The sequence below is a fragment of the Trichoderma breve genome, chromosome 3 (assembly GCF_028502605.1).
Source record: "Trichoderma breve strain T069 chromosome 3, whole genome shotgun sequence".
NCBI classification, from domain to species: Eukaryota; Fungi; Ascomycota; class Sordariomycetes; order Hypocreales; family Hypocreaceae; genus Trichoderma; species Trichoderma breve.
Window position 1 is genome coordinate 5,758,994 of NC_079234.1, and position 27,481 is coordinate 5,786,474.

The following is a 27,481-nucleotide window of genomic DNA, read 5'->3' on the forward strand; positions in this document are numbered from 1 at the left end:
CTAATGTTACAAGATGGTGCTCAACTGTATACCTACAAGCGTAGATACAACACGATGTAATGCAGCCTCTGGAAACAAACTAATATATAAAAGGAAGAAACTGTAAAAAAAAAAAAAAAGTGAATCATTAGCAAGAAGAATAACTTCACCTCTATTTAAGAGCCAATATAGAGTAACTAAAATGATACTGATACTGATATAAGGTATGCTAAAGCTCGTGCTTTTAACTACTAAAAGCAAAATCGTCCGCTGTACGGTACGGGCACAAAAATGACTCCCTTCCATATCCTGTTCTATGCGATATGCCATTTCATTCTGATCCAACAGGATTTCAAGTTCCAAAAAAAAAAAAAAAAAAATGATGAAAAATTGCACGCCTGTAACGCCTTAAATCCATTCGCCCCGTTGAATACATGTTTCAAACAATATTATATACTCGCTTCGCGATCCAATAACACGCCAAGCCGAAGAAGAGCAGCCCTGCCGTGATGCACACGAACCAGGTGAGGTCGCCCTCGATGTCCTGCCCCGGCACCCAGACGTTCATGCCCCATAGACCGGTGATGATGTTCATGGGCAGCACGATGGTGCCCAGGACGGTGAGCTTGCCGAGCACGTCGGCGGTCTGCTCTTGTCGTTGGTTCATCCGGATGTTGATCTGCGCTAGATAGTTGCCGTGAGATCGAGCCAATATCCTGGAATAAAGGTCAGCTGCCTGGACAAAAAGGTAAAGATACCGAAGAATGGTAAGCTGAGGGTTTGCACGCACTTTTCATAGTGACTAAGGTTAGAAGTCATAGTCACAATGTGATCTTGAATATCACCAAGATACAGGCCAATCTCTGACCTGGGAGCAACCTCCCATCTCTCGTTGCAGCGCTTTGCGAACCCCTTGATAACATCCGCCTTGTTGCCTAGTAATCGGTATAGACTCATGACTCGTTTTCGGCAATCTCCAACTCGACGAAGCATGTCCCCGCTGGTATCTTCAATTGTTATGTTATCGTCGAATTTGGTAGATTTCTCATCCTGTAGTCCTTTATCTGAGGACGTATGGAGTTGCAGAATAGAGTCGTCGATTTCGTCAACTTCGTCCTCAATATTCTGGATGAGGGGTTGGAAAACATCGGTAATATCATCAATGATGGCGTATGAGATCCAGTCAGAGGAGAGAATCAAGTAATCCCTCAGCTGGCGTATTCGTCGGCGAACGTTGGCAGGATGTGGCGTGACGGAAAAGTGAAAGCTCAAGACTCCCTCTCGGAAGACAATCACATACATGTTGACGGGCTCCAGGAAGTTTTCGCTGTTGATATCCTGGTCAAAGGTGCGATAGTTGACAAAGTAGTAATGGCGAAACAGCTCGACCTTTTCACGGGCTTCTTGCAGCATCACGTCTTCGGCCGTCAGAGGATGGATCCCAAATGCCTTTGCCAGGACCTTCATCTCATCTTCCGTTGGGCAGAGTATGTCGAGCCACCAGACTGGCCTCTCTCCATATCGAACCGGTTTCTCCGCTACTTTTGGTACGCTTGTGTGGTTATCTTTTGGTCCAAGGTTCTCGGGTGACTTGTTTCCGCCACGAATCGAACCGGATCTCGAGCTGGTATTCGTTTCGTCTCTCATGGGTGGCGACATGAAGCCATCCCTTCTAGTATCCAGGGACGGTTGCCGTGTTGGGGGCTTCGTGTCAGCCTCTAGCTCTCCTGAGTATCGTGGTTTGGATGGCTGCGATACGATATCCTCAGAGTCACTCTCTTCATCCGACGAGAGGATGCGCGGTTCGGGAATGAATAGTCCTTGGAAATCGCTCCCCTGTTGAACAAGCTCTGAGATGGACTGACTGTGAATGGTGCTCTGGAATTCTTCGTTAAAATAGGTAAATCTGTAGGGCGCCTCTTCGTCGGTTTGGAACCAGCCCTTTCGCACCGGGCGCAGACGACCGTTGATGAGCTGCGGCTCCGTAATCGTCTTGACTCGCCGCTCATCGCTGCGATCCTCCTTCTCGTATCGCATCCAGTCCTCCAGAACAGACAGGTCTGGCCACCGACCACGGCGCCGGCGCGTTCTATACCGTCTCTCGTATCGAGAGGCGGTCTCGTCGTCGCCAATATCAGACATGCCGGGCCCGGGGAAGCAAACGTCGCCGGAGGGTTCCGGTGCCAGCCTTCTGTCTTTGTCGCCACGATCCGCCTCGGCGTCGGAAAGCGCCTCATCACCGCTTCCCATGGTGAGCTCATCTCGTATCATGACATCGCCAAAGTTGAGATCCATGCCATCTGTCGGGCCAAATGTAGGGGAGCCGGGGATGGACGGCGGGTGGTTGATATCGTACTTGTCCTTTGTGCTGTATGCGGTCCTCAACCTCGCTCTAGAAGACGCACTGGACGCCCTTCGGCTTCGATTTCGGCCCAGTCGCGCATCGCTCGTGCCATAGCTCGGGACGCCCGTCTGCGATCCCGGGCGCCGTGCCGGCTCTGTAAGTAGTGGTGAAGATTCATCCCAGCGGCCAGAAGGGCTTTCGTCGCCGCTCTGGGCCGTCTGCATCGACCGGAGGCGGGTGGCGCTGATGGACGAGAAGGGATTCTGAAAGGAGCCGGGCCCGGCTATCGTCGACGACCGGCGCACACGCATCGGTTGCTGTTCTCTGCAGGAGGAGAAGAAGACAAAGAGGTTACAAGTCAACCTAGGCAACAAAGGGGGACGAGCATGTAGCTCGTGATCACGAGGTCTTATCTTACCTGTGATCCAGTAGCGCTTCGCTGTCGATGCTCGTGCCGCTGAGGCTGGCCTGCGCCACCTGGTAGAATCCATTCCCCGACGACTCGCCCAGCTCGTGGTCGTGCAGCATGGCGAAACTCTTTCGCCTGGACCGTTTCTTCTTGCCGCCGCGATGGCCCTTTCTCTTCTTGGGCGGCCGCTGAGGCTGCGATGGTTCGGCCATGGCTGACGATGCAGCTGCTGAGGGCGAATGGCCCAGGGGGTTGAAGCGGTTGCTGCTCGACATCTTCAGCAGCTTCTTTCAGGACGTGCAAGGCACCATGATCCTCTGCATAGCCTGCGCTAGGGGTCGGTGATAGCAGTAATACTCGTAATAATGGTAATCGCGAATTGATGGCATGAATAGGGGGGCTAGAAGCTGTCAAACTGCTCTGTCCAGGGTTGTTGTGCCCTGCCGAGGAATCGTTGATGAGCAGACATGCACATAGTGATGTCAGCACAGCTGAAAGAGCCCTGCCCGGTTTTTTACACTGAAAGTTAATTAGCAGCAGCTGGGGAGCTTAGCGGGGGGAAATTCCGTTAGCGCATGCCCGACCACTTGATTGTGCATGTTTGTGTGTGCTGGCCGGAGGTACTTGTCCTGAGATAAGGTTTTGCGTGCCACATCTGCCGTCCCCACTAACAGCTCAGCAAGGAATGGAGTATCTTTGTCTTTGCTTTCTCCGCCCCGACGATCCGTGGATCTTCCCTACCGGGTGCCTGTACGAGTCACTAACAGAGACGGGTTGGATATAAACACCGAATAAAATGTTTCATATGAGTAAATAAGTCTTGAATGATAAAGCTCTCTTTTCCCTTTCCCAAACCCAGACCAATGATTAATCTCCGATGCTAATATGCACATGTCAAGTGACAGAGGTGCCGGTCAAAACGCACGCACTACTGCACATTACCCTGGTCTCCTTATGCAGCCGCCACACCCTTTGCTGGCTCTCCAAAGTCCCACAGCTTCACCAAGAGACTGTCTGGATTGGTGGCAGGTTCGTCTTGAGGCAAGAAAACCCTCTTGGGGATCTGGAATTCCACCACCGGGGCTTTCTTGATATCCTTTGCCATCTCTGCGTCCAGCAACTGTGATAGGTGTTAGTGAATGTGTCAACCCGCTGATAGAAGGACGGTCGGATTGTACTTACACTGGCGTATGAGTGATCGAGAAAGTCTTCCATGTTGTACGATTGCTTGGTGAACTGTTCAGAAAGGATCTTGGCAATCGTTGCAACGTTGGGGTGATAGTGTGACTGCAGCTGAACAATCTCCCACAAGCAGCTGTCGATGGCGCCGGTATCCATGGGATCCGTCTCGGTGGCGTTGAATGGGTCTTCTGCACCGTTGTTCTGAATGTGCTTCTTCAGCTCCGGATCCTGAACATCTCGATGGATCATGAATGTGCACGTCGGGTGGCGCCTCAGGAGGTTATAAGCCCAGGGAACTACCGTCGCGATGGCACTTGGTGGGGCATTTAATGAGAGTCGTGAAAGCCTCTTAATAAAGCTGGCGACTAAAGCAGCAGGAAGATGCGTGGAGCCAAGGAACGTATCCAAGAGGCGGAAGAAGCGTGAGCGGTGCTTGGAGTGCAAGATATCTTTGTCAAGAAGAGAATAAAGCTTGGTGTAAAATGATGGGTAGTCTAGGTTTCGCTCCTGGATGAGGTAGAAGACGCCGGACAAGGCCAGCAGGGACATGGAACCGCCCGTGTTGTAGCAGCTCGTCAGGAAGTCAGATAGAAGCTCTGGCTTTGTGAACCATGGAGCAATGTTTGTGGATATGACGCTGAGGATGCGTTTACGCTCGTCTTTGGTCTGCACAATACTCAGAATGGCTAGCCAAGCGTCCTGACCTTGCCGCTTGTGCTGGATGGCTGATCTCAGATCGTGAGACTTCTTCTTAGGACGAGGGATGTAAAAGTCCTCAAGCTCCTCGGCGCTTTGGGGGACGCCGTCCAAGGCAGACAGCAAAGCATACACTTGGTCGAATAAGTTGTCTGGAATATCATTCTTGTCCAGTCGGTTCAAGATTGACCTGAGTGCTGGTAAGTATCATACTGTAGGCCAAATTGTTACTCCAGAAGGCACTTACTTTACTGATTTGAAGGTATAGTATCGAATATCATCATACTCTTCCACATAGGACTCAAGGAACGCTTTTCTCGCATCCTCGTTGTCTGATGTGATCAAAACTGCAATGATACTCTCCAGAAAAGCCTGCGGAAATGTATACTCCTCCTTGTCGTAGAGATGCTCTCCCTCTGCCTTCAGAGTCCTCATGCAGAGAGTAAGGGCAGTCACAGCAAGGTCTTCATCCCCTAGCATGTTCTGCAGCAGCGTCTTGTATTGAGAAAACTGATCTTTTAGCCAACCAACGACCACTGAATCCTTCTCTGACAAGCCCTTCTTTGCGATGAGGGAGCCTTGGGCCAGCAACCGCAGAAAGATTCGACACAGAGTCACAGCGGCAAGTGTCGACTCGTCCTCTCCATCCTCGTAGCGGCTGGCGATGCTTAGGAGAGTGGCAATGTCGTTGTAGTTTTTCTTGGACTCCAGGATGCCCTGTTCCATGAGGAGAATCTTTGCGTTTGGGTCTTCGGCCTCCTCATTTGAAGATCGCCGTCGCTTGGTGACTTTGGTGACTTTGTCTCCAGTGGAAGTCCTTTTGCGCTTCGCGCTGTCTTTAGAGCCGGCAGGCATGATGAGATGTGAAAGAAGAAGAAAAGAAATCTCTGTACAGGCCGAATAGTCTAACAATACTGTATGCGAGAAAAAATAAGACGGTGAATCAGTCTATGAAGCTTTTGAACAACTGCCGCAATTTTGTTTGGCAAGAGTTCTCTGTCAATTGGGCTTCTGATATGAGAGACACAAGAAATTCTTATCTCATGAAAAGATAATTTCAAGATTTCACTTGAAGCCTTGCCGTTTCTGGCCAATGAGCGGACGGGCCTTTTCCGCGCCAAGGCAAAGTTCCCGCACTGAGTCGGGAGAAACTCGGCTACGCTACAAATCGATTGCTCAACCACCAAAACTCGGCCATCACGTGACGCAAACGTGTTACCGAACTAGCGCGATAAAACCTCAAACCTCATTCCCAGCTCCCGATATCAACGACAAGGCCGAGATACCCCGTCCGAAACGTTCTCACAATGGCGTCCCGCTTGGTACGAAGCGCTGTCGGTATGTGTTGGCAGAAACGGAAACCCGCTGAATACGGCGGCTCAATCGCAATTGGTGCACCGAGACGCTGACAATGAGAGCAATTAAAACTACAGGCGCATCTCCCCTCCTCCGAACCACCATCTCCCGATCCGCCCCGGCGATTTCTGCCGCCGCCGTGCGATACTCGAGCAACGTGCCCGCCGAGGAGCCCAAGAAGAAGGCCCAGAGCATCATCGACGCCCTTCCCGGTAGCAGCCTCATCAGCAAGACCGCCTTCCTCAGCGGTGCCGCCGGCCTCAGCGTCTACGCCCTCAGCAATGAGTACTACGTCATGAACGAGGAGACGGTTGTTGCCGTGTGCTTGCTGGCCGTCTGGACTGGTCTGCTCAAGTACGGCGGCCCTGCCTACAAGGAGTGGGCCGAGGCTCAGAACGAGAAGATCAAGAACATTCTCAACAGCGCCCGCGCCGACCACACCGAGGCCGTCAAGACCCGCATTGAGGACGTCAAGCAGATGAGCGGCGTTGTCGACATCACCAAGGCCCTCTTTGAGGTCTCCAAGGTAAGATTGCGATTCTTGAAACCCGAGCCTGGCGAAGAAGCCATGTTATATGCGACCAAGATGTTGATTCGCTATATAGGAGACTGCCAAGCTTGAGGCTGAGGCTTTCGAGCTCGAGCAGCAGACCGCCCTGGCTGCCGAGGCCAAGGCCGTCCTCGACTCCTGGGTCCGCTACGAGGGCCAGGTCAAGCAGCGCCAGCAGCAGGAGCTCGCTGCCTCCATCATCGCCAAGGTCCAGAAGGAGCTCGAGAACCCCAAGGTTCTGCAGCAGATTCTGCAGCAGAGCGTAGCTGATGTCGAGAGTACGTTCAATGCCCACACAAGTCCTGCTGTTTTGTGGAAGATTGCTGACGTTTTTTGTGTTTCCAACAGAGATTGTTTCTGCCAAGCAGTAGAGGACGAAAAACTACTAGAGTCTAGATTTCAAGGTCCCCCGCAAACTTTCCTTTGTCATCGAAGCAAAAACCCCCTGTGCATATAACACGCACCTGTGCATTAGCCAAATCAATCAAGACACTAGTCGATATTTATTTTCGTCACCAAAAGATGATTTTGACTGAGATGATGAAGTGCATGCTTGCCCTAGTTGCGTTGCTAGGCGTTTAGAGGAAGAGGGGGGGATTGCGGGTGTAAATTATATACTCTGTATTTTTGGAAGATAGGGGGTTGGCAGTTTTGAGAGAATACAAAAAAAAAAAACTTTTCATACATGTAGAGAAATACCTCCCTCCATAATGCTTGGTGTGGCCTTTGTTGATCTACTCCAGAGTGAAAAAGGACATAATCTGTCAAGCTGTTGCTTGTTTATTCCATTGATGTTATTCAAACTAATACAACTAACCCTACCTAGCAGTGATCATATCTACCTACTGAACCCAAATACCCTGCCCAATTCCACCAGTGAATAAAGACATGCGCACATTTATAAACATAAGTTGACAATTGATAATAAATACAGCGGTTGGACAAAAAACTCCCATCATCCTACCTGAAAAGCACCAGTTCTCGCGAACAGGTAAACCCCATCAATAAAAAATAAAAATGAAATAAAATGAAACCCATCACCCTCATTAGTAAATCACCCTCGACTCAGTCCACTTCTTGCCCTCTGCTGCTGCAGCTGGCTTCGGTTCCGGTGAATCAGCAGCAACCGGATCTCGCGTCCACCGACCGCTCATCCGTCTTCTCCGGGCTCCCTCGCCCTTGATAGGGCCAATCCACTCCCATGCTCGACCAACCTCGCCACTCCGGCCCTCTCGCTGTCCCGTGCGGACGTTGCTGTTGAGCTCAACGATTTTCTTCACCCTCTGCCAGATCCTCTCGCGCTCGGCCACTTTATGCACCGAGCGAAGCACGTCATCTCTCAAGTTGGGCAGAAACAACCATGCGTCGTCCAAGTCCTCCGCGCCCAGCTCCTTCTGGTTGGCCAGCCGTTCCAGGACGAGGTCAACAAGCGCGGGGACCTGCGCCGAATCCACCAGGTGCTGGCGGTATCGAGCCCGCAAGTAAAAGACTGCCAGCACGACGGACATTAAAAGTCCAATTGGGAGTCGATATCTTGCCAGTCCGAGGCGGACGGAGCGCTTGAGCGCGCAGGTGATCGGAAGGCGAGAGAGAGAGCTGGACGATAGCTTGCGGACTGAAATATCGGGGGAACCGGGCGATCTGTGGGATCAGGAGCGGATCTGATTAGTTGTTTGTGTCAGAAAGAAGAGAGATTGAAAATTGGGGAAGGGGACATGGGGTTGAAGCCGTAGCATCAAATGGTGCCCCATTGAGAAAAGGAAGATTCTAAAACTTACGTGGTTGTTGCAATCTCCACAATCACTTCCTCGCGAGTGGTGATTTCGCCAATGGCAGCTACCCAGAGATCTTCAAACTCATCGCTGTTCAGCCGCTTGTTGCGCTTCCTGCTCACAGTCGACTTGAGCTCCTCCTCGGCGATGGCAGGAGTGTCGACCTTTGTGCCAGACTCATCGACCAATTCGCCGCATTCAAACTTGGCGCGTCGTTGTCTCAACTCTTCAATGGCCCTGTCGGCAACTGCTTGGACTCGGCGTGCCTTTTCTCCGTCGGGCTCACAAGTCGGGGGCAATGGGACAAGGCCGCCGAAAGACAGGGGGTGGGGCTTGAGGACAAAGTCGCTGTGGCAGCGGACGGAAAAGTCCTCGTAGCAGTAAGCGTGCGGAGGGCATGGCTCGCACTGAGGTTCCACGAATGGGATGATGGCATCCGGCACAGGAACGTCGTCGGGGATGATTTGTGTTGCAGGCCGGCCAAGCCCGCAGTAGCCAACGGCAATCTTTTCTTGTCGGTACCAGGCCAGATATACGCCGAGCAGAGACACAAACAGCACAAAAAATGGCGTCTTGAGATTCGTCTTGCGGGCGGGCTTTGAGTGTCTCCTAGGCACAATGGTGGCCTCTCCCCTCCTGGCCGCCTCCTCTAGCTCCAACTGCGCATCGGGAGTAAATTCTTCGCCAGCATCCACTGAGAAATCTGGTGACTGGTGTCTCGGCTTACGAGCAGACAGTTCGTGGGATCGCGCGACAGCGGATGGTCTTTCAATGGCCAGTGGTTCAATGAACTCTTCAGGGCGCCGTCGAGTAAGCTTTTCGCCCCTAGCGACGTCGTCGCCCACTCGTCTTCGGCTCGGCGTCTTGAATGCGGGAGAGCCCCTCTGGAATGGGTTGTCGTCGCTAAAGACACTTTCTTCTTCCTCATATTGAGCAACAACCGATGGCGGGACCGCACTTTGGGGCGCATTGAAGTAGGGAGTAGAGGCGTATGGAGTAGCGTTAGCGGTAGCGAATGGAGTGTTTTTCTGGGTGAATGGAGAAGAAGTAGCGTAAAGGGTGCTCGATTGGGGAGTGGGCGCATAGTGAGAGGAAATGGGCGTCTCCTCCTCTTCCTCGGGCTCATCCTTGATTTTTGGCGTCGCAGCCCTCCGGGAACCAGAGCGGCGCGTTGGCTTGGGCGCCTCGTACTGCGGCGCATCTGCCTCATCCTCATCGTAGTGAGATGGCTGGCGGCTCACGGATCGGCTGACGGATCGCGACGTGCGCTTCGTTTTAGCCGGCGCCGGTGCTGGCTCATCCTCTTCCCGCTTGATTCTGCTCGAGGCCTTTCGAGGCGATGCTGATCGACGCGGCTTGGCTGTTGGCGTAGGCTCCAACCCATAGTCTTCCCATCTGCCATTGTCTTCGGGGCTGCCCGCATTCACGATGCCTTGGCTTGATCGCTTCGCGCGAGCGCGTTGAGCGCGTAGCTTCGGGACCTGCGGCAGGATGTATTGCTCGACGAGCTCGACCAGCTGAGGCTTCTTGGCTGTGGCCGGATACTCGACGTTGTGCGTGACGAGAATCGAGCGCAGTCGCGGCACGGTGACGCTGCGCGGGTCGAAGCCGTCTTGGAGATAATCTTCTGCGTCCGCCATGGTTGCAGTGTTTCTCCCAACACGGTCTCAATTGGGATTTCTTTTGGTTGTAAAGGCAAACAACGAACAGTATCTCTGTTCGGTGCAGAGTAAAAAGTCACCAAGTATTAACTTGAGTGAAGAAAAAAAAAAAAAAATTAAAGAATTGGAAGCGCAGAAGGAATGCGACGCAATTTCGCCCGTTTGTCTCGGAACTTGACAGCTAGCCCGAACGAAACCGCCACCAGCGATCAAAACAAGTGACAAGGGGCCCCCAAATAAAAGGTCCGGGGGTTCTCCAAATGTGAAACTAGCTTCCGGTCTCACCCCCCAGTTTCGAGAAATGAAAGGCGAAGCTTTGGGATTTTTCTGCGACGAGGCTGCAGCTGCAATGACCAACGGTTCGTCTGGACGGATGATTGATAATTGTTTTTGTAAAGAATAAAATTCTGCTGGCTGGCCGCTGTTGGCCGAAGTCTGCTTGTATGTGAGTTTCTGAGGCTGTAGTAGCGCCGTTGTCAGTGGCAACCTCTGGAGCCCTGGGAAGAAAAAAATAAAATAAAAATCCACTGCAGAAATTCTGTTGGGTCTAGGCTAGGCAGATGCCACATGGCTTGGGGGTCGGTTATCTGCCTGGACTTTCGCACTTTAGACTGCAAGTGGCGCGAGCACAGCCACAGAAGGTGCGCCACACCACACCCCGCCACAGCTGCCGTCATGCCATGTGCAGATGCAAATGCGGCTTCACGTATGATGGAGATGCCAAACTGTCGCATCTGCCATTGAAGGCACGAATTTGCTGCCGCCTCGTTGCAATGGCGTCGAACAGGGTCCTGATGGCGAGCCCTCGCTTTATTTGTCGTAGCTGCTCTCGCCAGGCACGTGGTTCTGGCTCTTATCGACGATCTTATGCCACAGCTTCTTCCCAGGACATTTACGATGTGGTTTGCATTGGAGGTGGTCCGGCTGGGCTGAGTCTCCTCACTGCGCTGCGTAAGGAATAACTGAGCACACTACTATTAATATTCAAGCTTCCTAAAGAACGAGTACTAATAATTGTTTATTCTCTAGGCGCTAATCCTACCACATCTCGTCTCCGCGTCGCCCTGGTCGAAGCTCAAGACCTCGCCAAGACAGCTTCTCTCTCCTTACCACCAACACAATTCTCCAACCGATGCAGCTCCCTCACACCCACAACAGCCCAGTTCCTTAATACCATCGGAGCATGGCCGCACATGAAGCGCAGTCGCATTCAAGAATTTCACGAGATGCAGGTCTGGGACGGCGTGACGGATGCCCGCATCGAGTTTGACTATCAGCTCGGCTCTACGGCCAGCCAAGGAAACGTCATTGCGTATATGGCGGAGAATATAAATATCACATCCGGTCTTTTGAAGAGAATTAATGAAATCGGTGGGGTGGATGTTTTCGACAGCTCAAGAGTTGAGAAGATTACGCTTGGAGAGGAAACTGAGGACTTGGATCTGAGAGAATGGCCCGTCGTGCATTTACAGGGTGGTAAGTCTCTGGCGGCTCGACTCCTTGTTGGAGCTGATGGCGCCAACAGCCCTGTACGATCATTCGCGCGTATTGAGAGTCGGGGTTGGGACTATAACCGACATGGAGTTGTCGCAACGCTGGAGCTGGAAGGCGATGGATGGGGAGGCGAGTATCGCAAAACCGCATACCAGCGATTTCTTCCAACCGGGCCCGTTGCCATGCTTCCATTGCCTGGAAACCATGCGACGCTGGTCTGGTCAACGACGCCTGAGAATGCCTCGCTGCTGAAGAAGCTGTCCGCCAAGGACTTTATTGCACTGGTCAACTCTGCGTTTCGACTTGGCCCCGTCGACTTGGCTTATATGCACACTCAGGCTACTGGTCAGGAAGATGAATTTGCCTGGCGGACCCAGCACACGCACTTCGACGCCGAGGCCATCCCTCAACTTGTTGTTGGCGTTCAGGAAGGAAGCATCGCATCGTTTCCCCTTAAATTCAGACATGCAGACACTTACATCGGTGAGCGCGTCGCTCTGGTCGGCGATGCGGCGCATACTGTCCACCCCCTTGCTGGACAGGGCCTAAATTCAGGACAGGGCGATGTTCAGAGCCTGGTAAGGACCATCGAGTATGCCGTCGCTCATGGCCAAGACTTGGGAACGCAAATGTCTCTCGAGTCGTACAACAGCGAGAGATATGCGGCAAACCACGTATTGATGGGAGTGTGTGACAAGCTTCACAAGCTATATTCCGTAGAGAGTGGCCCCCTGATTCCCCTGAGATCGCTGGGTTTGAAGGCCGCCAATGCCCTCGGTCCACTGAAGAGCTTTTTCATGGAGCAGGCTTCTGGTCGGGGATTGAGGGTTTGAAACGAATTTCTGCTTTGCAGCTGTTGTATAGATTAAGGCCTCATCGCCAATCCGCACAGAAAAGCATGTCCCCTTTCAAGAGAGGAAATAGCCCAATTGTATCAATACCACATCATCTCATAAATCGCGCATTCACTTCCATGCAAATGACCATGGGGCATCGCCATATATGAACATGACAAAATTCTTGAGAGTATTTACGAAACTTCTCCCAGTCAGCTATGGCTACAGACAAAGAAAACGAAATTCTAATATTTTTGCCTTCCACCCCCTTAGTTTTACCTGTCAACCTCACCTGTACCAGCATGTTAGCAGTGAATTTCTCAATCATCATATCCGTTCCATATGGGTAATACATACCAAACACAAGATCCATAGTACCGATTAAAGCGACCGCATCTGCCAGCAAGTGACCCTTGGCAACGTGGTCAAAGCCACCCAGGTGAGCAAAGCCAGGAGCACGGATGTGGCACCTGTAAGGGCGCTCACTGCCGTCACTGACCAGGAAGACTCCCATCTCGCCCTTGGGCGCCTCCATGACGGAGTAGGTCTCTCCGGGGGGAACGGCATAACCCTTGGTGTAGAGCAGGAAGTGGTGGATCAGAGCCTCCATGTTCTCCTTCATGGCAGCTCGGGGAGGAGGAGCGATCTTGTAGTCCTCGACGCGGACGGGGCCGGCGGGCATCTGGTTCAGGCACTGGTGGATGATGCGCAGCGACTGTCTGAACTCCTCCATTCTGCACAAGTAACGGTCGTAGCAGTCGCCGTTGGTGCCGACGGGGACATCGAACTCGACCTTGTCATAGGCATCATAGGGCTGGCTCTTGCGAATATCATAAGGAATGCCAGAGCCACGGAGCATGACACCACTGAAGGACAGGTTCAGAGCATCGGCGGCAGAGACAACACCAACTCCCCTCAGACGCTCAATCCAGATACGATTATCAGTAAGCATCTCCTCAGTCTCGTCGATACGGTCTCCGAACTGGGTAGCCCACTGGTAGATGTCGTCTAGCAGTCCAATGGGGATATCCTGGTGGACACCTCCGGGACGAACGTAGGCTGCGTGAAAACGAGCACCAGAGACACGCTCATAGAATTCCTATCCGGGTATACAGTATTAGCCACACAAAACCGTCTGAATCTTGTAAATTCTGCATCTGCTTTGGAGTCGCCATACCATGAGCTTCTCACGCTCCTCGAAACCCCACAGGAAGGGTGTCAGCGCACCAACGTCCATGGCGTGTGAGAGAACCGACATCAGGTGGTTCAGGATACGGGTAATCTCGGCAAACAGGGTTCGAATGTACTTGGCACGGTCGGGAATCTCAATGTTGAGAAGCTTCTCAACGGCAAGAGAAAAGCATTGCTCGTTGGTCATCATGGAGACGTAGTCCAGACGGTCAAAGTAGGGCAGAGCCTGAAGATAGGTCTTGTACTCGATCAACTTCTCGGTGCCTCGATGCAGCAGACCGACGTGGGGGTCGGCTCGGACGATTTCTTCACCGGAGAGCTCGAGGATCAATCGCAACACACCGTGGGCGGCAGGGTGCTGGGGTCCGAAGTTGACAGTGTAGTGCCTGACTTTGCGATCCTCGACGCTGTTGTCGCGCGGCTTTTTGTCGGTGGTCGAGGGCTCGGACCTGGAGGGGTAGCCGTACACGTCGCCGGTCTGTTTGAAGTGCTCGTCGGTGGGAATCAGCCGCGTGCCGGTATGCTCGGGTGTCGCATATCTCCGGAACGCAGTTGATGAGAACGGGCGAGCGGCGAGAGATGTGGCAGGTCGCAGACATAGTCGGCTGGCACTCTGGCCAATGAGTCTGGGGAGGATGGCCATTGCGGAGGAGCGAAGCCCTGTCGGGAGAGCTGGAGATTAGGCGCTATGGACTAGGGAGGTGAAGGAATTCAATCCCCAGAAGAGCCTCTACTAGCCCGAGATCAATGGCTGGTTAGACGGGTGATGCTCGCCTTGGAGTTGGTGATTTGAGAATCGGGGAAGCTTGCAGTTCCGTGATGGTGGGGCGGCGGGATATCATTTTTGCGCCGCAGCTGGGGGAGCCAATCAGCGAGCCGCAATTGGCAAATGGCAATTTGGTTTGCCTCATAGACTTTTTGTAGAGCCAGTGAACATGGTGATCAACAAGCCACAAACAAAGTGATTTACTTGTCTTGATTGTCAATTATTCGGACTGCAGAACTTAATCGATATAGATATTATCATTTGTAGTCAAAGAAACATTGATTAACAAATTGAAGTGGACCTCCCTCTCCAATAGGATATAGGTAAGGTACTGATTGGTCTCCCTACAAGTATGACTCGGAACCTCTTCAAATATTCCAAGCTCTCTCCAACCAATTATCTGCAAAACAATACATCATTATATAAAAAACATCTCCAAAAAATTTACTTCAAATCGCTTCTCAATAGACCGAAACGAACCTCATCCATTATCTCGCCATTCTTCTCAACCGCCCCTCTTCCCCTCCCCTCCAACTCGAAGCCGCACTTCTGTAGTAGCTTTTGGCTTGCAATATTACTCGCATACGCTTGCGCTTGTAGACGATACAATTTGGGCCATGTTTCAAATGCCCATCTCGAGAATGCGCTAAGCGCTTCAGTTCCATAGCCCTGGCGCCATACTAACGGTGAGAGGTAGTAGCCCAAGTCCCAAGTTCTGTAGAGGATATCTTCCAAAGGACGAGTGCCAATGCCACCAACGAGGAGTGGCTCTGTTGCTGAAGGATTGCATGGACAGCCTGGCTTTATGAGTATTGCAGCAGCATGAGGGTAAACTGCGGAATCATCGTCGTGAACGCTGCGTTGGATGAAAGCTTCAGCGTCAGCGATAGTGTACGGGCTGGAGAAGCGGTCGCTCATGAAGCTGGCAACTTGATCGTGATTTGCGGCCAATGCCAAGGCTGGAGCATCTGACATGAGGTATCGCCGTATAATGACCCTCTCAGTTTCGACCAGAATGGTGCCGGGCTCGGTGCTGGGAGGGCATGGCGATGGTAGGATTCTGTCCACCACTTTGCTTGGCATGGCGACGGCTTCGAAGGCAGATACCAGCTGTACCTGGAAATTGCCTTCCACCAGATCGCGTAATAAAAGTAATAACAGAAGTGAAAATGTCTGTTTAGAAATGGTAGAGTTTGCGCGTTCAAATAGGAGGGCTGTTGAAGGATTGACTAGAGTGACTCACTGGTTGATGGTATCGGCGTTTCAACCCAGTATGGTTAAGTGGCGTGTGACTCTTCATACTTCACAACAACAGCGATGGTAGTAAATTATTATCGAATGGCTTATATTTACGTTGAAAGGGATGTTGCAACTTAGCAAACCGGATGGTATGGCATATAGTCATTGCGCACTTGTTTAGAAGTTTCCTGCGCCTCTTCCAAATCCAAGCTGAAGTATCTCAACGAAATCAACACTATTTGCGTCTTTCCCATATTCCTGCTTCCTGAGATTTACTTCAATATTTTCTTCTTTAAAAGCCGGCACAAACGAGGTACAATGAACGTCCGACTTCGGACACGTCGTTGAGTGCGTCTATTGCAGGTCGATGCAACTATCTATTACAAGGTTGACTGTTGCCAGGCAAGTCTCTTGCACCGCGGCCTTGTTCTATATAAACCAAACCTCGAAATTTCTAGGCTCTCTATGAGTCATGCAACAACACCTCAAGCATGGCCCCTTTCCAACATGTTGCCATATTTATCCTATGGAGCGTCTCTATCGCAGAGAATGCGCCGCATTATTGCTACCGTCCTCACCAGTGTCCGTGTTACTCTCCAACGCAATATCACCGCTGAATGCCAACAAATCATTCCAGAATGGATCGTCGAGATTAAGCGCCATGTTGTTCAAACCTGGAGCTTGTCGCATAACTTCATGCTGCGGCCGTTCTGATTGAGTTGCATCTCCCTCGCCCCAGACTTGCTCAAATGTCAAATTAGGTTGTGACGGTTCATATGCTGTCCAAATATCCGGTTGATACTCTGAATCAGGGTACATGGCAGACGCGTTCGCTGCGCTCGCTGCTTCTTGACCTAGATTCGGCATACCGGTCGTTTCTAGAAGCCCTTGTGCGGTCGGAAACCTTTCTCCCGGGCCGTCACCCCAGACTTGTCTCCTTGCCGCTGAAGAAAAAGGATAGAGATTTGAGTTGGATATGCTTTGGTAGTTATTCGAGGGATTCTCCAAAGAAGATCTTGGCAAGCAGTCGAACACATCTGTCTGGTTCGTAAGTGTGCCCAACGTCTCGTGATGGCTTGACCACTGCTCGCCACTGCTCGCAGCAGGAAACGCCTGTTGAACATCAATAGCCCGCTTCTTGCCCTTATCTTTTCGAGATTGGTCGTATTCGCTCCTCAGTCTTCTCTTGGTTCTTCGGAACAGCAGATTGTCTCCGTGACTCTGTGCCCACCACTCCGGATACTCTTTCGCAGCGTTTGCCCACTGCTGCATCGCCGTAAACGTTGAATGGAGAGTACTCCAAGAACATGTGATACAACTCCGATACCGGCACCTCTGTCTTCGCACGACTCTGGGAACGGAACACCCGCATGTGCTGGTATTCCAGTTCCAACTCCAACTTCCGCTGCCGGCGGGGTGCTGGGTAAGGAGAGAATTGGCGATGATGAAGGCCTCGCATGGTTCCACGATGTACCACCCGATGGGCCGAATACAATGGATTTGGCAACAGTAGACCTCTTTTGCTCCGCACATTTGCGTCCTGCTGGCTGTCTAGCGTTTGAGGTGAGTGGAAAAAAAATGTTGGATTCGCTTCTCCTGTGGAAACTCGGTGCTGAGGAAATCTGAAATGAAAGCTTTCTTCAAGTGATCTGGAAAGATTAGCTATTGACATCAAGGTAATCATGGCTCTACGTAAAAACAAAATTACCAAAAAGTAGCATGTCAAACGCTGTGCCGTAGCGGTGTTTGTAGGCAAACAAGCGAAAGCGCTGTTTGTCGTTCAGAGAAGCAGTTTGAGTTCAGCACAAGAATTCGGTGCCTGTACACAGGCTGCACTGCCACATGGTTTTGAGTGCTTGCCAGCTGTGATTCATGCTGCGCTTTGACTTGCTCTTCTCCGGATGCCCAATGGCTTTTACCTGCTTCGTAGACCGAAATGCAGTGCATGTTACTGGCAGATAAGTAAAAGAGCCTTTTCAAGAGTGATCACTCATTTGCACGAGGTTACAAAGGAAGAGGTCTCATCTTCAAGCCTGTGAGACCTGTGAGTCCCGTAGGTAAGTATCTTAGGTGCGGTTAGTGAATTGACCGAGAAAGGATAACTTCTGCTGATTTAAGGATTGCGGAGGTAGAATATAAAGTCTCTATGCACAAGTGAATACGGGAAATAATGGGAATTGGTCTTTTCAGCCCACGAGAGTCTATGTAACGCGGTACATATTTTCATCAAAACAACATGCACCCATCATTGCACTATTAAAGCGAGTTATTACGTTAATCTTGTAATTTTATAATTGTATGCTTGAAACATGTGATATATGCCCTCAATGTACATGTACGGGGAAATACTAGCCAGCACTCGTCTACAATACATACGTGTAGTATTCTAATCTTCTTTATGCAAGAAACTGTAGTAATCTCTCTCCTCCACAATCTGCAACCCCTTTTCCGATCTTCGGAGCTTGAAGATGGACATACCTCGGAGAGTAATATCCTCGCCTGCTTTGACGCCCATCTCGGGGTTATCCTTTTTGGAGGTAAAGGTAAACCGGTACTCCCACCCAACTAAATCGTCAATATCTCCAAAGACGTTGAATGTTTTAGCCCTCATGTTGTGCACATTGGCATAGTAGTTGGCGCAATGGTTCAACCAGCCTTTTTTATCCAGACCAACGGTGCTGGGCATCACTGTTGTTGTGGAAACTTGTCAGCTTTTTTTCTCTCTTTATGTGGTTGGCTTGATGAAGAAGCAACACATTATGCATCAATAATGTATTATACTATATGTACTTACTGTAGTCAGAGAACACAACATCATCAGCGAAAAACTCGTCGAGTTTAACCGAATCACCGCTACCGCTAAAGGCATTGGCGAATTCGGTGATGAATTCTTGGGCATTGGAGGCCTTGGACATGATGCCGAAAGACTGTCCGCGTCTGCTATGACTTCTTGAAACAATGCGAAAGAGCAAGCAATCTGATATTGATGTCGATAGCGACTCAGCTTTGACATTGTGCAGTCCTGCCCTTTTATGCACTTCAGTGTGTTAATCCCCGCTCTAGTCCGGGTCAGGTGTATCTGTCTCCATGTGTCATTACTTTAGGACGGTGCCTGCTAGATCCATGCTGGTAAGACGACTACGCCCATGTGATTGATTGGACGCTTCACTAGGGTAATAGACTGCTGTCTCATCCATACTCAGATGTGGGCAGGGGATACTTGCCCGTTTACGACTATACGAGTATGCCGTGAACAAGGATGTCCGCGTAGTAGGCGGGGCGGGTTCTCATCAATTCAGAGGCAACACGATCGGTAAGAGGAGATTGTTACTACGGAGTATAGGACTTTATTTTATTAATCGGTTTTATCACCTGCATCTCGGACAATTCCACCTTGGAAATCTCAATACATGCGAGATACCTGGCCCACTGGTGAGCACTAACACCCATGGGTTACTTGGATGTCAGTCTGCTTTACTGGCCGGCATCCTTCTTGGAAACAAAGACGATCAAATCGACCACACGGCGACTATAACCGTATTCGTTGTCGTACCAACTCATGACCTTTACAAAATTCTTGTTCAAGGCTATTCCGGCCTTGGCATCAAAAGTTGATGAGTGAGGGTCAGTAAGCATGTCAGTAGACACGATATCGTCCTCAGTATAGCCAAGGATACCTGCTCACAAGGATGTTATTAGCTTCAGTCCAAACAATCTATAGACTAAGAGTTTCATACCCTTGAGAGACCCCTCGGAAGCCTCTTTAATTGCAGCTTTCACCTCGTCATAAGTCACATCCTTCGCAAAGCGGACCGTGAAGTCGACAAGCGAAACATTGACAGTGGGAACTCGGACAGACATGCCTGTGACCTTGCCTGCCAACTCGGGAATGACCTTTCCAACAGCCTTTGCGGCTCCAGTGGAGCTAGGAATCAAATTCTGTGCAGCAGCACGACCGCCACGCCAATCCTTGGACGAAGGACCGTCGACAGTCTTTTGACTCGCAGTGTAAGCGTGGATAGCGGTCATAAGACCCTCGACAATAGTAAATTTGTCATTGAGTATCTTGGCCAGCGGCGCCAGACAATTGGTTGTGCAAGAAGCGTTGGAGATGACATTGGCACCTGCGTAGGTGTCCTCATTGACACCCATCACATACATGGGGGCATCGGCAGAGGGAGCAGAGATGATGACCTTCTTGGCGCCACCCTTGAAATGGGCACTGGCTTTCTCTGTGGTAGTGAATACACCAGTGGATTCGACGATGTACTCAGCGCCGCTGTCTTTCCAAGGAATATTGGCAGGATCTTTCTCCTGGTAGTATTTGATCCTCTTGCCGTCGATGACCAAGTCCTTGCCATCGACCTTGATGTCTCCTTTGAAGCGGCCGTGAGTGGAGTCGTACTTGAACATGTATTCCTACAAAGGTGTAGCATTGAGATTAGCTCATAACCTCAGAAGGTGCAAAAACAAGAGGCCAGCTTCCTTACAGCGTAGTGAGGCTCAATGAAAGGATCGTTGAGTGCCACAACTTCAACATCGCCCGTCTCGAGGGCGTTGCGAAGGACAACTCGACCGATTCGGCCGAAGCCGTTGATGCCAACCTTGGGAACCATTTTTACAGAAAGACAAAAGACTTGTGAATTCTATAAGCAGCAATAAGATCACTATGCTTGAGAAAGATGAGACTGTAGGAGAAACGATGAGGAAAGATGAGAACAGAGAGGGGGAAAAGAGAGATCTTGTAGGGCAGGAGAAGAGGGGCAAACTCGATAGGAAGGCATCATGTATTGACTAGTTCTTTCTACAGAGGAATTCTGTACTATCTCAGATGTGTAGTTGCGTCATATGCTACTGACTGTTGGGTGTTGTTGCGACAATATAACAGACTACATGTATACAATCCCATCACCGATCAGGCCCTCATCCAACGCTTCATATCCCAGTACCTAGCCTGTACCTAACCTGTAACACCTGGAGGAACCGGAGCAACATGAGACAGTCGACTGTCTGCAAGCATCGTCCGATGCTCGTTAACACCACCTCCGGAGTGTGGTGGCGTGCAGTAGTGCCTGCTGCCATGTTGAGCGCTATTTGATGGTTGCAAGGGGGCGGGATCTGATAGACAGGGGTTTGGTGGTACTAAAGTGGCGATAGAGTCTCCTGTCAGGGATTCTCGAAATGCTTCCTACATTAGTATCCAGCCTTTTTTTTTTTTTTTTTAGCATCTGAATGGATCTGTTAGGTCGCATCTATATCCTACGATTTCGCGGGTAGGTGGTTCATTTGCAACGTGCTTTTGTCCAATCAAAACTACCCGTGCTTCCTACTAGGATTACTATTGCCTCTCTGATGCCGCTGGTTCGTATCTAGCAACCTTCGAGAGGCAAATAGGATAATCGATACCGTGCTTATGACGATCTATTGGCATGACTGAACCTTTGTAGTGAGCTTATGGGTGTAGCTGGTTAAATCACATTATTCGCTCATGGAAGAGGCGATTGGCAGTTCAAGCCCTGGTTCACCACTTAGGCTCATTTTGATACATTCAGCTGGATAGTAAGGAAGTGTAGTCTTTTTTCGCAATTTGTTTTTCTGTTCCCCTTCAATGAGCTTATGAAATTCCATATCCTCGCTCTCGCTTCTCCCCATCACGATATTTGGCAAACAAATGATACTATACTCAAGGAGATACATGAATCGTAAACCGAAGACATCAAGCTGCGTGGTTCACTACAACTGTCATGCCACAATGGATATGACGCTCAATCTTTCCAAGGCCATATAATGTAGATGTAAGGCTGTAAGTGATATTAGCACGTCATGACCATCGGCGGACTTTCGGATTATTTTTGCCACATACCTCCACAAAAGATTGCCCGTCATGTTGTGCCTGCATCCAACGATGTATCTGTCTACTTCCCCGACCCACTGAGTCTCTCTCTGTGATAATTGCGAGAAGATACTGGGCTGCGGCATCAAATCATTAATATTCTTGAGTTCCACACAGGTGTTCTGAGATGGTTTGGAACCTACATATACGTAGTAAATTTTCAGGTGCCATAGGCGAACCATGACGATAGTGAAATGACGGAGTCAAGTGGATCTATAGTCTCTCGCTGTTAATGTACTTTATTGCTTTTAATTGTGTCTAAGTTATTCCTACTAAAGAACTACGATCAATGGATAATATGTGGACTTGATTAATACTAATACAAAAAGTTCTTTACTACAACTAGCTTATATAGTTGACAGCAATAATTTAATCAGGAGTATCCTATATAAACACTAGACTAACCGCAACGGCAACCCTCAACCTTGGCTGCATTAAGATGTCGGGCGGACTTGATCTAACATGTTGATGTAATATCAAGATGAATGATAGGGCGTCGCTCGACTAACCCACATGCGATCCCTGTTTAGTCCTAAGATCGACTCCATATATGCTGTGAGATTGTAAACCTGCTTGTAAGGGAACCTTGAAAGAGTTATATGGATCACGAAATGGATCCCGGACTTTGAGTCTGCTGGCGCTTACCACTTTACAAGTCGTGCCTATGCAATGGAGGGACCAGCATCGCCAAGACAAGTTAGGCAAGCGGTTTGTAATTAAAGAAAGAAGAAGAACAAGAAGTGAGTATAAATGATAAAATTTGCATACATGAGGAGAGTACGACGTATGTGCGAATTGTCTGTTTCTGTACGGAGTATGCTTATCATTTCTCGATCCCTCTCTTTTGGCACACCCCTTGTCAGGCTTCCATGTCTATGTGCTGGCTAATAAGCGGGTCTTTGCTACCATATTCGACAAATTATTTACCATTAATCGTATGAGTCTGTTTCTATCTCTCTAAATAAATGCTCTTGACAACCGTCTCTGCGAAGTTGTCAACTGTTGACTTTACCATTGAACCTGTTCGACTCTCTCTGCAATTGAGTCAATGGAACAGCTCAAAGCTCGGCTAGTGGAGCCGACTCTGTCGACAGAGCAAAAGCTCTTGGTGTTGGTCGGTTTTCCTGTGTTATACGTCCTAGGCTTAACTGTTTACCGCCTCTACTTCCACCCGTTAGCCAAATTTCCAGGTTCTAAGCTGGCAGCGGCCACAAAATGGTACGAGTTCTACTACGACATCATCAAAGGACAGGGCGGCCAATACTTCGTGCGAGTGAGTGAGATGCACGATAAATATGGTAAGAATCCTCAAGCACTACTATTGTGTTATTTCTCGAGGGTAGCTAACTTGAAAACTTGTAGGGCCTATTGTCAGAGTCAATCCTGAAGAGATTCACATTCGCGACCCTTCTTTTCTCGATATCTTATATGCTACCAATCCCACAAAAAGGGACAAATACCCACCGTCTGTGGAGCTGGCTGGTTTGACATATGGGAGTGAGTACATGTAAGAAGCGTTCTTAATCTCAATTTGTCGCTGACGATATATGCTTATGCAGCCCACGGCACTGTGGATCATGATATGCACCGTCGCAGACGAATGGCGAATTCTCGCATGTTCTCAAAGCGTGCTGTTGCAAGCGCCCAGGAGCTTATACATGGCCACATCAAAGAGCTTAGCGACGTCTTTGAGAGAAAGGTTGGCTCTTCCGAGCCTATTGAGATGCAGACTACTTTCCTTGCTTACACTACTGATGTTATCTACCATTACATGTTTAACAAGGATGTTGGCTTCCAAAAGGATTGGAACAAAGCCCAAAGTTGGAGACACTCCATGGAAGCAGTGGCTCAAGCAACTCCATTCTGCAAACAGTTCCCCTGGCTCAACGGAAAGCTCCTGATGTTGCCCGAGTGGATCCTAAATATCCTTGTTGCAAAATTACAGCCCGATATTGCTGGTCTTCTCGCCACACACAAGGTTTGTTAAATGCACGGTCTTCTGTTTTTCTTGTGTCATAAAGAGTTCTAACATGGCATCTTCATTAGCTCATGGGCAAAATTGCTGCCGAGTATGTTGCTCACAGGAGTACAGACAAGGGCAAACTTGAGTTTGAAGAAGATGAGAAGAATGTCAAGCCTTTGACTATCTTCCATTCCATCGATCGCAGCGCCCTACCCAAGGAAGAGAAGACGAGTCTTCGACTTATGCAAGAGGGCCTCACTGTGTTGTATGCTGGTGGCGAGACTGGCTCACGACTTCTGGCTCACACCATTTACCACTTGTTAGACAATCCTGAGATTTTGGAAAAGGTTCGGAAAGAGATCTTGGATGCTGCTGGAGATTCTAAAGATTTGCCTGACGTCAAAGCCCTTGAATCGTTTCCCTGGCTTGTAAGTCAAGACGGCCAGTTTAGGAGATCTGATGAGACAATGACTAATTGGTACTTCATAGGCTGCATCCGTCCGTGAGTCACTTCGCCTACGCGCCACTGTAAAATCAAGGCTTCCTCTTGTCTCAAAGAAGGAGTTAATTTATAAGGATTGGGTAATTCCCGCCGGCGTGAGTGGCTCTTGTTGTCAATAGTGTCGTACTCCATTAACCTTTTCGACGGTAGACGCCTGTTAGCATGAGCCAGCCAGACATTCTTCACAATGACGAGATATACCCTGAAGCTTTGAAGTTTAAGCCTGAGAGATGGTTTAATGCTACTGAGCAGCAAAACAAAATGTTCATTCCATTTGGCAAGGGTACTCGCATGTGTATTGGTGCCGAGTAAGCGTTTCATCCCCCTTTTCCCAAAATTGCCGACTGACAATGCCGTGACATAGTTTCGCATATATCGAAGTGTACATGTCTCTTTCTGCACTCATTACACGTTTCGATTTAGAGTTGTATGACACAACTTGGAAGCGCGATGTGGCGTATACGCGGGACTGCTTCCTGGGCGAGGCTTCTCGAGATAGCCCGGGTATCCGGGTGAAGGTGTTGGCGGACAATAAGAGATGGTTTGCTTAGAAATGCAGGTACAGTATTACTACACTATTACACCGTTATCTTGAACTAGGCTTTAAACTGGCAAATTGGAACGAATTATTTCCGTGTGTCTTTCAAGGGTCCCAAGTCTGTATTTTAGAAGACTCAACGGATGCAAAGCTAGCTTTAATCTAGATGAGACCGCATCAGTGTAACGCTCAGAACACTGGTACAAGAAAGAACCGGCGACGTTTCAAAAAACTTTATCTGCTATTTGGACATGACATCAAGTGTCGTATACCGGCTATCGGGTTTCACTTTTTCCTTTGGCCCGCGATAGCCAAGCAACCTTGTCGCTGAGGATTCGCTGTACGGCTACGGAGTATTACTTAGGCTTCTCTGGACTTAAGTTGAACCTTCAATCCCTTCATGAATACGAGTCCACTGAAAGTAGAGAATGTCATGGTCAGTGTGAATCATCGCAATCGGAGTTACGCCTATAGAAAAGTCCCCCAGAATATCACTCACCCGCATGATTCGGTTATGTTTGCGTCGTCGACAAGCTCAAAATCGTATCGCATCACGAGAGTAGCAACGAGCTTCCCTATCTCCAGCCAACTGATGTCTGCCGTGGGCAAAGTATCCTTGGTTAGCAATTTTCCACTAGGCTACTGCAGAGCCGGATGCTTCAAATGTCTTGCATATCCACCTACTTTTTCCAATGCATGTTCTCGTACCGCCGCCGAAGGCGAAAAAGAATCTCTCTGGCCAGGTGTTAGTGCTTTTCCATGCATCAGCGCGTTGATATGCGTTGTCTCACTCAGTTCACCTGAGCTCTCGCGCTCCAACCAGCGCTCAGGCCGGAACTCTTCGAAATCGGGACCCCACACCTCAGGCATACGGTGTATAACCCACGCGTTACTGCCGACGACAGTCTATGTATGTGGTATAGTCAAGGTCAGCAGGCTGATGTAACCAAGACTAAACAGTAGTCTATCAACTTACACCTCCGGGAACAAATATGCCGTTGATCGTCATTCCCTCTTTGGGAACATCCCTGTCGGGATTGAATCCTACCGGGCTGAAGACCCTCATCGCCTCATGCATGACGGCTTGCAGATAAGGACTGGCTTCAGCTTCCTGAAAGGTGACTGTACTTGAAAGACAGCCCGCGGCCCGCCGCTCCCCCAGCTCGGCCCTGAGCTTCGATAGAACGCGAGGGTGGCGGAGGAGATTGAGGAAGATACCCCGAAGAGCAGCAGACGTTGTGTCAGACCCTGCAAAGACGTTGGACGCCATCATGAAAGAGATTACGAGATCGTTCCTAGTAAAATCAGTAGCAGCTTAGCCAAAGGCTGGATATGGCTGTAGGGTATTAATCTGGACTTACAGTTCCGTCTTGGAATGTGCAGCTTGGAAGAGCTGTCCCACAAGATCGTTGTCGATGCCTCCCTTGTCTCTTCGGTCTTGCACCTCGGACTTTGCAAACTTGAAAAAAAAGTCGTTTCTATCATTTGCCCTAAGGAAATTCCCAAAAACTGGGAGGATGTACTTTTGATGAAAGTTGAAGATCCACGGGACGTGCATCAACCAAGCAGTGTTGCCCAAGGATCGCTCAATTCGAGTAAACATGCCATCATCATCAGCCTGAGCAACAAACCCAAAGGGTTTTGTAAAGGAGACGGCTCCAATGACGTCAAAGGCAAAGAGTTGGAACCATTTACCAATGTCAATGGGGCGTGACGATGCAGCAAAGGAATCAAACTTGATGAGTAAGTCGTCGATGAGATGGGTGACCTGGCGCTCGAGGTGGGCAACCGACTCCATCGAATAAGGGCGTGCCACGAGCCGTCTCTGGGCCGAGTGAATCTTCTCATTGCGCTCCCCCGTTAAGTCAAAAGGCCGCGATCCCTGAAGTACTGCGTAGCAAGCGGATTTGACAAAGGCACCGTTGACCCCTGGTTGAGAGATTATTGGTTAGCAATTACCTGATACTCGCCGACAGCAAGATAATCCTTTCCCCAGGCCTGAGTGCAACACTGCGCATGATATATCATCTGTTGAATTTCTGTGGTGGACCATGGGATATAGTGGGCGCAGGAAAAGAGAAAAGAGGGAGAGGGGGTTGTATAGCTATACTGTAAATTGTCCTAAACGCTTCCGGATCCCCTACGCTTCTAGAGACCAACAATATCGAGAACGATGGTCAGCTAAGATGAATCAAGAATATATACGATTAAGCAGATTTTGAAACAGATCAAAAGGAATCGTTAGAAGATGATGGATGGTAGTTTAAGGACTTACAGTTCGTTCGGTCCGATTCGCACAACATTGCCGTATCGTCGATGCAATTCCATTATTTCCCGATGCCATTGGCCTTGGTATGTGGCGTACGCTCGCCATATCTTGGTGAATTTGGCTGCGAATGGCCCCGGAAAAGCAGCTATGGGCGAGAAGAAGCACTGATAGACGACATAGCCGGCGGATGCGACAACGAGAGCCGAGCCAAAGAAGAGCAAGGGGCCAAGTGCAAGGGATAGGGTATGTGCGAACATGGCCAAGAGTTGCACAATCCTGCTGGCTGGAGAGAAAGGTGTGAAAAACGCAAGTAAATGTACGCAGGATGGGAGTAATTGTCGGTGCGTACCGTAGTCACAATGGCGATTGTTGAGCGTTGGCCTTAAGAAAATAACTTTGCAGCAGCAGCAATATTTATACATAGGACCAGCGGGGCAAAAAAGGAGAACCAAAACGACAGTTGAACAGGCAATTTTGGCAGAAATATGATACGTCCACTTCTGCCATCCTGGTTATGTTGCAGTCTATCCTCGTACATGTATGTGCATGTTTTGCTATCTGTTTGAAGCAGTTAGTTTCCACCTGCAAACAGACAGTGCGTTCCTATAGTCTACATGACATGTAAATTAAATTGTCGTATGAGATTTTAAAATCCATAAGCTACATATACAGTGATCCGATGGCGACGATGATCATCTTTTGTTCTCGTTTTATTTTGCAGTCGCTTAATGCTTAAAGTTTGCCTTCGTTAAAGTTGTGTGAAGTCCACGGAGTAATAACTTTATCGCTGGCAGTGACATCGATACATGTTCGCGCTGCCTCGCCCCGCAAATCCCCTTGG

General features: G+C 49.7%; 12 protein-coding genes across 12 annotated transcripts; 3 read left to right on the top strand and 9 right to left on the bottom strand.

Moving 5' to 3' along the window:
* Positions 1 to 418: 418 nt before the first annotated feature.
* T069G_06131 (corA-like mg2+ transporter protein domain-containing protein) lies at positions 419 to 3,007 on the bottom strand (the record flags this gene model as incomplete). Its single annotated transcript, XM_056173341.1, has 3 exons — positions 419 to 695; positions 770 to 2,647; positions 2,742 to 3,007. The coding sequence occupies 3 exons, from the start codon at positions 3,005 to 3,007 to the stop codon at positions 419 to 421; spliced, it is 2,421 nt and encodes an 806-aa protein (XP_056030199.1).
* Positions 3,008 to 3,684: 677 nt separating this feature from the next.
* On the bottom strand, positions 3,685 to 5,465 carry T069G_06132 (CBF/Mak21 family domain-containing protein; the record flags this gene model as incomplete). The annotated part of the gene is made up of 3 exons (XM_056173342.1): positions 3,685 to 3,852; positions 3,915 to 4,800; positions 4,858 to 5,465. The coding sequence occupies 3 exons, from the start codon at positions 5,463 to 5,465 to the stop codon at positions 3,685 to 3,687; spliced, it is 1,662 nt and encodes a 553-aa protein (XP_056030200.1).
* A 452-nt stretch (positions 5,466 to 5,917) lies between these two features.
* Positions 5,918 to 6,887, top strand: T069G_06133 (mitochondrial ATP synthase B chain precursor; the record flags this gene model as incomplete). Its single annotated transcript, XM_056173343.1, has 4 exons — positions 5,918 to 5,948; positions 6,044 to 6,492; positions 6,572 to 6,794; positions 6,865 to 6,887. The coding sequence occupies 4 exons, from the start codon at positions 5,918 to 5,920 to the stop codon at positions 6,885 to 6,887; spliced, it is 726 nt and encodes a 241-aa protein (XP_056030201.1).
* Positions 6,888 to 7,562: 675 nt separating this feature from the next.
* On the bottom strand, positions 7,563 to 9,928 carry T069G_06134 (heH/LEM domain-containing protein; the record flags this gene model as incomplete). The annotated part of the gene is made up of 3 exons (XM_056173344.1): positions 7,563 to 8,157; positions 8,295 to 8,636; positions 8,697 to 9,928. The coding sequence occupies 3 exons, from the start codon at positions 9,926 to 9,928 to the stop codon at positions 7,563 to 7,565; spliced, it is 2,169 nt and encodes a 722-aa protein (XP_056030202.1).
* Positions 9,929 to 10,722: 794 nt separating this feature from the next.
* On the top strand, positions 10,723 to 12,276 carry T069G_06135 (FAD binding domain-containing protein; the record flags this gene model as incomplete). The annotated part of the gene is made up of 2 exons (XM_056173345.1): positions 10,723 to 10,900; positions 10,979 to 12,276. 2 exons carry the CDS (start codon positions 10,723 to 10,725, stop codon positions 12,274 to 12,276), a joined length of 1,476 nt encoding a protein of 491 aa, XP_056030203.1.
* Positions 12,277 to 12,554: 278 nt separating this feature from the next.
* T069G_06136 (respiratory-chain NADH dehydrogenase, 49 kd subunit domain-containing protein) lies at positions 12,555 to 14,113 on the bottom strand (the record flags this gene model as incomplete). Its single annotated transcript, XM_056173346.1, has 4 exons — positions 12,555 to 12,571; positions 12,637 to 13,378; positions 13,457 to 13,877; positions 13,938 to 14,113. The coding sequence occupies 4 exons, from the start codon at positions 14,111 to 14,113 to the stop codon at positions 12,555 to 12,557; spliced, it is 1,356 nt and encodes a 451-aa protein (XP_056030204.1).
* A 567-nt stretch (positions 14,114 to 14,680) lies between these two features.
* Positions 14,681 to 15,319, bottom strand: T069G_06137 (acetyltransferase (GNAT) domain-containing protein; the record flags this gene model as incomplete). The annotated part of the gene is made up of 1 exon (XM_056173347.1): positions 14,681 to 15,319. One exon carries the CDS (start codon positions 15,317 to 15,319, stop codon positions 14,681 to 14,683), a length of 639 nt encoding a protein of 212 aa, XP_056030205.1.
* Positions 15,320 to 16,012: 693 nt separating this feature from the next.
* On the bottom strand, positions 16,013 to 16,747 carry T069G_06138 (uncharacterized protein; the record flags this gene model as incomplete). Its single annotated transcript, XM_056173348.1, has 1 exon — positions 16,013 to 16,747. One exon carries the CDS (start codon positions 16,745 to 16,747, stop codon positions 16,013 to 16,015), a length of 735 nt encoding a protein of 244 aa, XP_056030206.1.
* Positions 16,748 to 17,861: 1,114 nt separating this feature from the next.
* T069G_06139 (snoaL-like domain-containing protein) lies at positions 17,862 to 18,390 on the bottom strand (the record flags this gene model as incomplete). Its single annotated transcript, XM_056173349.1, has 2 exons — positions 17,862 to 18,163; positions 18,270 to 18,390. The coding sequence occupies 2 exons, from the start codon at positions 18,388 to 18,390 to the stop codon at positions 17,862 to 17,864; spliced, it is 423 nt and encodes a 140-aa protein (XP_056030207.1).
* A 559-nt stretch (positions 18,391 to 18,949) lies between these two features.
* T069G_06140 (glyceraldehyde 3-phosphate dehydrogenase, NAD binding domain-containing protein) lies at positions 18,950 to 20,091 on the bottom strand (the record flags this gene model as incomplete). Its single annotated transcript, XM_056173350.1, has 3 exons — positions 18,950 to 19,152; positions 19,213 to 19,894; positions 19,966 to 20,091. The coding sequence occupies 3 exons, from the start codon at positions 20,089 to 20,091 to the stop codon at positions 18,950 to 18,952; spliced, it is 1,011 nt and encodes a 336-aa protein (XP_056030208.1).
* Positions 20,092 to 22,416: 2,325 nt separating this feature from the next.
* T069G_06141 (cytochrome p450 domain-containing protein) lies at positions 22,417 to 24,384 on the top strand (the record flags this gene model as incomplete). The annotated part of the gene is made up of 7 exons (XM_056173351.1): positions 22,417 to 22,666; positions 22,731 to 22,865; positions 22,928 to 23,346; positions 23,415 to 23,759; positions 23,821 to 23,928; positions 23,984 to 24,141; positions 24,198 to 24,384. 7 exons carry the CDS (start codon positions 22,417 to 22,419, stop codon positions 24,382 to 24,384), a joined length of 1,602 nt encoding a protein of 533 aa, XP_056030209.1.
* Positions 24,385 to 24,731: 347 nt separating this feature from the next.
* On the bottom strand, positions 24,732 to 26,897 carry T069G_06142 (cytochrome p450 domain-containing protein; the record flags this gene model as incomplete). The annotated part of the gene is made up of 8 exons (XM_056173352.1): positions 24,732 to 24,786; positions 24,871 to 24,967; positions 25,056 to 25,106; positions 25,163 to 25,277; positions 25,348 to 25,666; positions 25,733 to 26,300; positions 26,482 to 26,519; positions 26,647 to 26,897. 8 exons carry the CDS (start codon positions 26,895 to 26,897, stop codon positions 24,732 to 24,734), a joined length of 1,494 nt encoding a protein of 497 aa, XP_056030210.1.
* Positions 26,898 to 27,481: the final 584 nt, after the last annotated feature.